Source organism: Melospiza georgiana, chromosome 8, assembly GCF_028018845.1.
Source record: "Melospiza georgiana isolate bMelGeo1 chromosome 8, bMelGeo1.pri, whole genome shotgun sequence".
NCBI lineage: Eukaryota > Metazoa > Chordata > Aves > Passeriformes > Passerellidae > Melospiza > Melospiza georgiana.
In genome coordinates, this window is record NC_080437.1 from 33,815,510 (window position 1) to 33,827,679 (window position 12,170).

The 12,170-nt window shown below is 42.4% G+C and overlaps 1 protein-coding gene across 3 annotated transcripts in view; it reads right to left on the minus strand.

The window, feature by feature from the left end:
- CHST15 (carbohydrate sulfotransferase 15) overlaps window positions 1-12,170 on the minus strand; it is a 45,982-nt gene that overhangs the window by 11,553 nt on the left and 22,259 nt on the right. For all 3 annotated transcript variants that reach the window (XM_058029537.1, XM_058029539.1, XM_058029538.1), the window contains exons 2-4: window positions 7,720-8,794; window positions 6,632-6,971; window positions 2,871-3,017 (exon numbers count right to left, since the gene is read on the minus strand). In XM_058029537.1, the coding sequence (XP_057885520.1) occupies window positions 2,871-3,017; window positions 6,632-6,971; window positions 7,720-8,262 (1,030 nt within the window). In that variant the 5' untranslated portion in view covers window positions 8,263-8,794. The remainder of the gene's footprint in view (window positions 1-2,870; window positions 3,018-6,631; window positions 6,972-7,719; window positions 8,795-12,170) is intronic.

The following is a 12,170-nucleotide window of genomic DNA, read 5'->3' on the forward strand; positions in this document are numbered from 1 at the left end:
AGCTCCCTCAAAAGTGTTTGCATCGATCATGGCAAGGTAATTAAAATCTGTGACCCCTATTCCTGCCTGGACTGGATCTGCTCATCCTGCACAGCTCTCTGCTCTGTCCCCTGATCACCTCAGGTGTTCTGTTGGATTTATCCCAATCAGCATGGCCAAACCTGCAGACACCTCCCCACACTGCTGCAGGGGGAACTACAAAAAACCCCAGTGCATTTACACACAAATGGCAGATTCTCCTAACATCAGAGCCCACATTCCACAGAAAATGTGAATTCCACCACCTCAAACCTGCAGGCAGGACACAAGGCAGGGAGACAAATCTCATAATCATAAAGGTTGGAGAAGACCTCCAAGATTGTTAAGTCCAACCCAAGATCACAGGCACAAAACCAAACCATGCTAAAGCATTAACAGAGATCAAGGTGCTGCTCCGGCCCAGCAAAACTTGGGCTCAAGAGGCTAAATCTTCCCACAAGATGACTGCAATGAATTTAATGAGGGGAAAAAATATATATAAAAATATAATGACCATTCTGGTCCCTGCTGACTTTCATAATTTTAATTTCCTGTGGCAGGCAAACAAGTTTTTCTGACAATTTGACAGTGTTTGGTTTAATATAATATAATTATATATAATATATATATATTATATATATTATTATTATTATTAGATATTATATGTAATATATATTATATTATATATCATATATGTAATATATAATAATATAATGTATATATATGTATATATGTAATATGTATACTATATAGATAATTATAATTATATATAATTATAATATAATAAGGGTTTAATACCTGCAAAGAGAACAAGCCATACTAAACATGAGATAAATTAATCACCAACAATTAACTGCGCTTAATTACGCCGGTGCAACTGATTTGGCTTTTTTCTCAGGGACTTAAAGATCACATGAATTATTAAATTGTCTAAAGAATGGTGCATAACCTCTTCATTCAGTCATTAATGGATTAGCATCATATTGTGTTTTCACAAGTCATTCCTCTGAATTTATCTTATTAATGATTCCACATAAACAAATCCTGTTCAGAATGCCTCAGGCTGGATCAGCCCTGTCCTCTGGGGTTCATCTCTAAACAGATAATGGGGCTTTTTTTAGGAAAATGCAGTTATTACCCACTAGGTTTAATATCCAAAGAAGCCTAACTTTTCAAAATAATATAACATGATGAACTACTGAAATATTTACAGTTTTAATTTGATTTTTCTTTGCAGTCATCTCAAATAAGAAAAGGAAGATTATGAGAAAACCTGATGTTCATACAGATTCATTTTAGGCTAGGTGGCTTTGTTTTGTTGTTTGCCAAGGTCATAAAAGACTGCCTTAATGAGTATAATCATTCAAGACTTTTCCTGCAAACTTAATAAGAAAACCCAGCAGAACCTTAATGAAACAAGAAATGAGACCACAGGAAAAAGAAACACAAAGTGAACCCTACAAAAAGCTGCAACAGGAGGTGGGTAATCAAAGATGCACGTTGCCAATTAGATTAGTGAATTTAATTAGTATAAGCACTTCACCCATCAAAGGACAGGAGATATTATTGTAAGTAGCAGGAAAATCTGCAGATGTCCTTGATGGCAGCATTTCTTAAGAACCCCATCTTGTAAGTATTGCTGAGTGCTGCAGTGTTTAATAAAGTGAATGATGGACTTACATGGAGGCTGGGGAAGTATTGAAGAAATGTGACTCAGACAAGGCTCTGGTTTAACCAACCTAAGGCATCATCACCATCTCATCCAGCCAGCAACAGGTTAAAATTTTAGGTTATCATGACACCAAACCCCCAGTAATTCTGAGGGCAGGCAGTAAAATCTTGTCTCTGTTTTCTGTAGAATTGTGGCTTCAAGCCTACTTGAAAAGTCTCTTTTTGACAGGCAACTGTCACTTGCTCAACTACTTTTTGCAAGGAATATGTCTGATTTCCCTGTGAAATAAGACTGGTAAAATTCCCATCCCCTCACTTTTCTGGTTTTAGCAGACAGCAAAAGCAGAATTTAGAAGTTTGTGATGTTCCTCATGGGCCCTGTAAACCAGTACACCATGGGCTAGAGTGGATGAGCCCAGAGGATTGACCACTGTGTGTCATGGAAAGCAATCCAGGGATCCCTCCCTAGAGCCCAGGGCTCACCATGGACTTCCACAAAGTACAATAAAACAGCACTTCTAGACCATTCTTAGTGGTAATTAGGTCATTTAACACCAACTAATTATATCAATTTCTTCTGTTGGAGCTTAAGAGCCACTGGGAGCTTTTGCTACCACATTTCCCAGCAGCTCCAGGATTTCTGCAGCACCCAGTGTGTGTCATAGCACCACAGTTACTGATTTATCCCAGACATTGCTCCAGCATTTGGAAGTGAAGCCACAATCCCAGCACTACAGGCAATCCCCTCATAATGGTGCTTAAAGTTAATGTGGCATTTGGGGACATGAGTTAGTGGTGACCTTGGAAGTGCTGGGGGAATGGATGGGAGTGATGATCTTAGAGGGCTTTTCCAACCTAAATGGTTCTGTGAAAACAACATGGAAACTGTGTTTGAACAAATCACCAAGGTCATTCTCATTCTTGGGGGAAGAAAACCAAACAAACAGATAAATTAAATGCTGATGCTCATCAGATATACAGCATTTGCTCAGGAATTTTCTGAAGATAATCACAGCTTCTTAACAAAGAAAGAAGGGAAAAAAAGCCAAGAGCTTCCAGAGAAGAGAACACCAGGGGCTCTGTGCTGAGAACCAGCCACAAAATCCCCCTCTGGTGCCTCAGCTCTGAGCAGTGCCAGTGTGGATGGAGCTACAGAGAATTTGGGGCTGTTTTTGCCCTACCAATGATGATGTTGTTCCTCTTGCCGTGCTCCTTCACTGCATCACTCTGCAGCACGCTCTGGATCTGATGTGCTGCCAGGTCAAACAGGTCCAGGTAATCCTCCACCGGGTAGCGGTCATGAAACCCATCCCTCAGCCGGATGATTCCTGAGGAAAAACAGCCAGAAAGGGAGAATTAAAATCAGCAATTGTGACAGCAACAGGGCAAGGCCAACCACTGGTGCAAACCAAGGTGGTTGGCCCCGAGCCAGCCAACATCACCATGAGATCAGACTGACCAAGTGCAACCCTCAGATAAAAGTGCCGGTAACGAAGTGGCTGAGATCTGAGATACTGAATGATTACACCATAAATTCGCAGTGATAGGAAATATTTTGAGTGCTCTGTTTTGTAGTCCCGGCATGAATGAGCTTGGATTTATCTTCTTCTAAATTTAGCTTTTGGAAGGAATATAGAAGATAAGATTCTACTTCCATTTGCACCCATGTAAATTGCAGTAATATTGGACTCCCACTAGATTTACTGTTTTGAGATTGAGCACAGGTTCTGATGCCAAATATGCAAATGAACACACACTGGGAAATCATTCATGGGTTTTTTCCTTTCACAGGTATGCAAATAAAGTTCCACGGTAGTATCTTGTTTTTCTCCTCTCCTTCCCTACACTCCAGGGTGAGTTCAGTATCACCTTCCCCCTGCGTTTCTCAGCATCTTCAGCTGCATCCTGTGATTTTTATACTCCTTTTCCCACTCCTGTTTCCAAATCCAGTCTCACTTCTCCATTTGCTGCACATGCTCCCCACACAGGACTTCTCAGCTCTCCCTTTCTTGTCCCCACAAGGCCAATAATTATCAATTATGTGAGAGGAAAGCTCAGCAAGGGAGTTCTTTTGTCCATTGCCTCTGATTTTCCCCTTTAGGAAAAGTGGGATTTAATGAGGGTAGGAGGAAGTTCAACAGCATATTTTTACTTGTTTTGAGGGGGGGAAAAAAGTGCAAGAGTGGTGCTACAGACAGCCTTGGTTTGTTGCCACCCCACTCCTGGGAACAGAAACAGCGGCAAGGAGCCAGCAGAGAGAGAGACAGTCAAGCTGAGACAAAGTCCTGTGGAGCATCAACCATCCCAGCAGAAGGGGAAAGGAGTGATTTGTGAAATGGGGCCTCCCCAGAGGGCTGCTTAACCTCGGCTGAAATTAGTCAGTCTCATAAAAATCCACTGAATCAGAGGATGCCATTGAACAAAGAGACTTTCTTATCCAGCTTAAGTGTAAGAAACCAAACCAAGTTAATAGCCAGGAGCATAGGAGTCATAGCCACTTGCTGGCTGTCTCAGTTTCACTTGTGAGAGTGTTTGTCGTATCCTCTGTTTTTCTTTTCTTTATTTTTAAACAGTAACCATTAGGTAATGTACTTTAAAGGCAGAATTAAAGGACTGAGCCACCAGGAATAAACTTGATCTTTCATTCTCAGTGGCAGACAGCTGAGATGATCAGAAGGTCATTCCTACAGATCCCTCTCCCATGAGACCACGAGCTCTGCAATGTTTCTTCATTCTCCAGCTTTACAAAACAACTTCAAAAAAAAACTGAATTATGCAAAGAATGTTCTCTTCAAGGATCAGCACTTGGTCCCCAGTGGCTGACCACAAGACTCTGCAAGTGGAAGGCTTGTGGATGCCAGCACAGAGACAGGAATTCAAATTCACCCTTCTTCTCAAGTTAGATGCACTCCAGCCTGATTTTTTACATTCTTCTGCTGTTTGGTAGGTCAAGTTCAGAGCTTTAGTGAGCCCAGTCTTGCTGAAGTGAGGCTGGGTGAATTACCTCCTCCAAAATTCATTCCAAACACTTATGTTGAGGTTCATGTAAGTGGAGGTGTAAAACATTTTAGTTTAAGCTATCATTTGGGTTCAGCCTTTCCTGCCAGCACTACCATGGAACACAAAATCCTCCACAGATTTTGCTGACAATCCCTTCTTTCCATCACTTTATCTAAACATGAGAAAAAGTTGTGGCTGCCCCTGGATCCCTGGCAGGTTGGACAGGGCTTGGAGCACCTGGGACAGTGGAAAGTGTCCCTGCCCATGGCAGGGGTGGAACAAGATGGGCTTAAAGGTCCCTTCCAACCCAAACTATTCCATAATTCCTATGTTTTGTCCTCAGTCAGCTGCTGACTGGGATGAACAAGTCCCTTCTCATGGGTCTTCAAGGAGCACCACTCGGTGCTCCTTTGCTTGACTCGGTTTCACTCCTCAATTCACACTGGTGCCTCCAGTGTTTCTCAAACAGGACTAAGTTATCTCAAAAGCAAAGCTGCATTTTCATCACATGGCTTTACATCTTAAGTTTACAAAAAAGTATTTAGAAAATGGCCAAAATATTTCGTTTGGCAACTTTCTTTTTTCAACTTTCCCTTGCAAAGGGAGAAAACTAAAAATTTAACAGCAAAATCGTGAAATCCCATCTCTGTGGCTGTGAGCACCCCAGCAAGAAGCAAGGAACAAAACCCTGTCTGCAGGAGCTTCTGGGATCCAGGGCACAGGGAAAGAAGAGGGAAATGACAAGACCACATGTAGGAGAAATAAAGAATTTGAAGTAGCACTGCCAGTGTCCCAATGACTCAAAAAGTGTCCTTTCTTGCCTTTAGCCACAGAAATTCATCATTTTCCCATTCCAAGGAAGCTTAGAAAAGCACCAAAAGAAAGTAGTGATCAAAGTCCTCATCTACACTCCAGTGCCAGTTTTTCCTGTTCCAAAGCCTCTGTCTGCAATAAAGCAACAGCAAATGAGAAACAGAAATGAAGACATCACCAAAATAAGCAGAATCTTCCTCTTGGAAACAGTAGAATCACTGGAAAGTCTTTGATTTTTCATGCCAAAGTCATACAAAGTGAGGGCACACCAGCACTTACCAGCCAGACTCAAGAAGAGGGAAATCCACGGCCTGGTTGGAATACAGAGGGCACAACACTCATACACATCTACAGGGAAGCAGTTAAGAAACTCAGACGGGTCTTCTGCAGCTCATCTAATCTCTAACCACAAGATTGACCTTCCTCAGCATCCAGAGAGAGAGAAGGAGGAGAAAAACACTTCAGATGGATGAAATTCTGTGCTCAACCCCTGAGACACCCTTTGGAGGTGCAATCAGGAGGGATGGATGCCTTTTGCTCCAGCTGGCCACAACCCCAGCTAGTCAAGTCTGCCTTCAGAGATGGAAATAATGATATCATCCAGAAAAAGGATCAAAAATAAGTGCAGGGCCCTCAGTGTGAGAGAGTTTCTTCGTGCAGTTTCTTTACTGATCAGTGTTGCCCAGAGCTGTGGCACTAATGAAGCTCCTGCCACAGTTGCATTTATTGAACCATAAGGACTCGAATTTTAAATAGTGTGACCCATCATTTATTGATGTAAGAAAGGCTTTGCAGAATTTTGCAGTACAAAACTATCACTGCTTCTCTTCAACTCCCCCATGACAATCTAACAGTTTCTCTTCTTGCCTTTATAAATTCATAAGGTTGGTCTTATGCACTGGTTTTGTTTTCCCTTAGATTTTCCAAATAAACCCAACGAAATGCGCATTTTCTCAAGAGGCTTAACCCAAAACACCACTGAACCAAAGCAGGTGGAGCAACTGGATTTCTCAAATCCAGCTGTTTCTAGGCGAGCCAACACGCGTCAAATCCATAAACCTCATCCCGAATACTTACAAAACTTTAAGGGGGACAACTATCCTGGCTAGCAGAGGGCGTTCTGACTCACCAAAGCGTTTCCTGGTCCACCAGTGGGGCTCCTTGATGGCGGAGAAGCGAACGTCGGGGTGCAGGCGCAGGCGGTCGTACAGGTCCGTGGTGCCGCACTTGGGCTGCCCGATGATGTAGAAGTGCGGCAGGCAGCGCAGGCGGTAGTGCTTGCCCTTGTAGTGGTACAGGTGGTTCCAGAACACCTTCCTGAGGTAATCGAAAATGATCCGGAAGCGCTTGGAGTACAGCGCGTAGGAGTTGGTGGCGTAGGGATCGGCGGTCGTGTTGCCGCGGTACTCCTCGTACCAACAAGGGTTCTTGCTGTTTGGAAGGAATTTGTTAGGAATTACCGAAAACATCTGCAACATAAAGAACAACAGTTTCAGTCAAGGCAGCGAGCAATCAACTTTTCTCACTCAGCACTTACTTTTCTTACTTAGCACCGCGACACGACAGAAACACTACCTGGACAGAACATTATTTCAACCTACAAAGCTGACCCTATTCACTGCTTCTGATGAACCAAACCCTGTGCAACCCACTGGGCTGGGAGACAAGTATTTAGAAATAAATCCTTTTATTTTAAGGCCACAAAGGGCCTCAATATTCGCCCCACCTCCTCTGCAACCCCAGGAACTGATTTTTAAAGTCAAACACCCAATACTCAAATCAAATTACCTTCCAGTTTTTAACTCTGAAATACAAGGTTTGCAATGATTTTCAGGAAGGTGCACTGGCAAGCAGTTATTAGAAAGGCTCTTTTCTTATTTATCATTTTGGTGACAGGTAAATGTAAGTCACAATGATTTTGCATGAGAGAAGGTAAAAGTTCAGTGATGTTGCACAGCTACCAGAAGACTGCCTGATTTTTTGCCTCAGGTGTCAAGAGCATTTATAGAACCCATCCATCCTGCCCGTGACTCAGAGGGATGTGATCTACAATATCAACTTCTCAGCTGCTGTGAATCAGGAGACTCTACGTGGTGTAAATCACTGCATGAACATCCAAGCAGTTGCACTTTTTTATATCTAGGCAAAAGATTGATCCACAAGCCTTGAAATAAGGATGTAAAAAGCAGTTTAAGACACGCCTCAATTCATACTTACATGTGGCTCTTGCTTCCTCAGCTCTTCTAAATCAGGGCGCTGCCTCGTTATAAACTCTATCTTTGAAGTAATGGTGTCAATAATTAATTTAATGCTTGGATAATCCCTTACATATGAAATATTCATTTTTGAAGGCTGGTAATAGTCTTTCATGTCACTAAGGCTTTCATTGTCCATTAGGCTGGGATTGCTAGCAAAAGCTCCGTAGTGGAAGGGAGATGGGATCAGCAGCAGGCCGTGCTTGGCTCCAGTCAGTATGTAGGACACCATCACCAGAGTCATTATGATCAACCCAAACATCAAACTGCAGAGCTTGCCCTTCCTCAGGCAGAAAAACCCATTCCAGCTCTCACAGTGATCAGTCCTCACTTCCAGAACCGCGAGCCACTTCATCTGCTTGTTGTCGGTGTACAAAGGGATTTTATTCTCTCCTCTGCACACAGGACACTTCTGGTTATTGTGGTCAGGTCCACGGCATCTGAAACACTGTCTGTGCAAGTCATTTGGTAATAAATGTATGCAGCAATTAATGCAATGCCTCATATTACTACTGTTAAACTCCTACGTTAATGAGCCAAGCGCAGCCATAAAAATGTTTCTGAAGCATATGAGTCATCTTCTGCAAGTCTGAAATTATTTCATTCCTGGAGTGGTTCTACAACTACTCAGCAATGCAAAAGGACAGGTTCAAAACAGAATAAAAAGTGACATGTGTCACAGGAAGAAAAAGAAGCCCCAACCACCACCACCACCACACAAAAATAGATGTTCTCTGGATGTGGCTCCCAGGAATTTGGCTCAGTAAAAGGAATGTGGCGAAGTAAGGATCAGCTACAAAACTGGCTCAAGTTTTTCCCATTGAACAAAATGAGAAGGGAAAAAAATTGTTGCGTAGTGTGAAAATATGCAAAAAATAAAAATAACTCATTTTCCTCTGCTTTATGCTGGAATGGGCAAATATGGGTAGAAATTTCCAGGTTCCCTTAAAACAAGCCGGTTCCAAACCACACTGCTGCTGCTGCTGCTGGAAGCTTCATCTTCCCAGAGGTGGCTCCAAAGAGATGCATGGTCCAACCTAGAGAAACAAACCCAGATGTTTATACACAGCCAGGCATCATATCCACACCATCCACAGCCATAGCAAAGCACAATCCACCACCAGGCATTTCAGATTTCTGTTTGAGAGATGCCTACCACTTGCCAAGCCTGTTAATTACAGCACTCAGGACATTAAACCCAGGGAACATTTGGCTCCACGTTCACAGAGAGCTGCCTCTGATTTTCCACCACCCATCTGCTCACATCAGTGACTGGTTGCTACTACAGGTAACACTACACAACTCACTAACCCACCCAACAGATCTTAATCTGCTCTTGAAATATGGGAGCATTTCTGGACAGTATCCAGTGACACAGGTTTAAATAATTACACTCTGTCTGCTCCTGAGGACCTTAAATGAACAGTCCTGAAGTGGGGTAGGACCCTGTTTGAGGCAGGGATAAAGTAACAATCTCCTTTCAAACATGGGAGATAAAAAGCCAAACAAAAAAAAAAAAATCAAAAGCCATAGTAAAACACTCAGCAAAGTGAAGAGATTAAAAAACAGACACAAGGAAAAGGCTAATGACAGCATCTCAGGTTTCTGGACCAAATGATGGGTTCTCTTATTACTCACCAAATCAGAGAAGTATAATCATTACTATTATGAGTCCCACAATTTGACTGTTTTGCCTTTAGCTCTATCAACACCTATTTTTAATGCTTAAGCAACATTGCTATAATTCCAGATAATAACTCGTGGTTCATTCCTACAAAAGTGTCCTGATCAAATGGGGCAGTCACTTCAGATCCCACATTTATCATCATCCCTCTGCCTGCATTTTTGCATGAGACAAAGTGCTTTTGTAAAAGTTATTTGTATTCTGATGTTTCTCCCACTGAACACTGTCACATATTGGAGGATTTCTGCAATCAGAGCAAGCAGGCTGTGTCTCAGGGACCCAAGAATAATTAGATAAATATTGAACAAAAGTATTTGCAAAATGCTTTCCTTCCACCCCAAAAAAGTTCATTTCCTTAATGAGTTCGTTCTCTTAGCCAGATGAGGCAGACAGAAATCACAGCATAATCACAACTGACTATATTTAAACCAAAGGGAAAGAAATCAGTGCAAGACTTCTTGAAGAGACCAGTCTTAAAAACTTCTCCAAAGGAGCAAAGCTGTGATGACCTTGACAGAAGTTTGAGAGATATTAAATCAGATTCATATGGGTCAGTATCCTCTCAGACCTCTGCTCTCCAGCTCCTTACTGTTTATTTTCATATACCAATTCCTATGCACTGGCTATTTAAAATAAAGTAAAAATCCAATTTATCTTCCAGTCCTCTTCTAACAGGGATCTGCAACCTGCTCAGTGACACTGACTGGACAGATTTATCTGAGATAGCCTGATGGGATCAATTCCAGGTTTGTGTGTTTGACACCAATTCTCAAATTTTTAAAAAGAGCAATCAGAAACACATTAATGAATGCAGACCACAAGACCTTAGAAAAACCACATAACCTTCTCTGTCCTATGTCCATTTGTGTGTGAAAAAATGGACTGGAATTTATTGAACCCTTCCCAGCTGCAGACACTTCTCATGAAATTCTGCCACAAATATTACAAAGCCAAGGAAAAACCATGTTAGCTACATCTTTGGCAGGTGAAGAAAACTGTTTATCAGGAAGCTGATACAAGGGGGAAAAACAGAAATATGTTTAGGCTACAGTAAAGCTGAGATATTAATCACACCAGTCATGAGGGGAAATTTAAAGTTCCACCAGCAACCATAACTCTGCCAGCTCATGCACAAGCACTGCATCAGGCTCTTAATTAGCTGATCAGTTTGATGACCTATCACAGGACAATGACAGATCACTCAGCTAATAGAATAAACACATTGATCTCATTTTTATTTAATAACTGCTAGTTGCCAACACACCATTTTACATGATTTTGCACTGTCAGCATTCATGAAATTTAAAAATTGAATTGTAATAAACACATGAAAGGATCTAATTCCCCAGTGCCACTCCCTTCTCTTTCCTAAGCAGTTTTTGATGGAAGTTCACTCCCTAAGACTTCACCATGGCATGAAGGATGCTCACCAGAAGGGCATGGTCTTCCCCCAGCCCTCACTTTCCTCATTGACCCCATGAAATCCAGACATCTACAGCGCCCTGTTTTTGTTCCTTCCATCCAACATTCCCAGCAGCCACAGCCAACAGCACACGTCAGCTCTTTGTATTCCACTGCTGAGAGCAGAAGGATGTGGATTGCAGGCAGAGGGAAGGTTATGAGGCTTGAGCTGGTAATAAACCATGTGTGTCTCCTTATATATTTTAGCTGCAAAGCTGCTGGCTGTTCACTGGCAGAAAATTACTCTCTTTACACAACAAGCAGTGTCTTTGTATATTGAATAATGTAGCATGTAATTTCCCCTTGTTGAAGGGAAGGGTGAATTATTTATGATCACGTCTATACTGCATTTGTCTGCTGTACATTAATGCGTGCCAGCCCTAACCACAGAGCAGAAATCAACAGCAACCTTTGCAGGCTCCTTGGCCAAAAGCAGCCCCCCTCATAAAAATCAGGATCTCTGGGAATAGCCTGAGGAGGAAACATGGATATACAAGATGACACACAGCGGAATGGCGGGGGGAAAAAGGAAAAGCTCTCCTAGATTTCAATAATTCCCACTGAAGCCAGGGGGGACTTTGCTCCAAACTGGAGCAGGCTCAAGCTAACAAAGGTATTTATATGCAACAGAACTTAATAGCAAACAGGTGAGACCTTTCAACAGCAGTTTTCCTGAACAATTCCATGACAGGAGGGGCTGTTGGGGGCTCAGGATGCAGGAGAGAAGGTTGGCAGCTAACACTGGCAGGAACCACAAAAGCAAACCACAAAACTTCACCCCAAAGCACTGAAAACACAGCACCCACCAGGTCCTATTCATCTCATCCATAACCCTATGAGACATTCCCCTCAAAAGAAAAAATGGAAAATTTTTCATCATCCACACGGGTTTTGTTGACTGCATAGAAAGGATCTGAAATTCTGTATTATTCTTATTAAATAAACATTTCATGAAATTCCTCCCCTTTCTCTCTAGGATTGTAAGGGAAGCCTGCAACCAAAATGGCTACAGAATCTCAGAATCATGGAATTGCTGAGGTTGGAAAAGCTCTCCAAGACCATCAAGGCCAAGCACTAATTGAGCACTGCCAAGGCCACCATGTCCCCAAGTGCCACATCCACACAGCTCTCAAACCCCTCCAGTGATGGTGACTTCACCACTGCCCTGGGCTTTTGATGAAGAAATTTTCCCTAATATCCACCCTAGCCCTCCACTGCTGCAACTTGAGGCCATTTCCTCTTGTCCTAATGCTTGTCCCCTTTAAAAA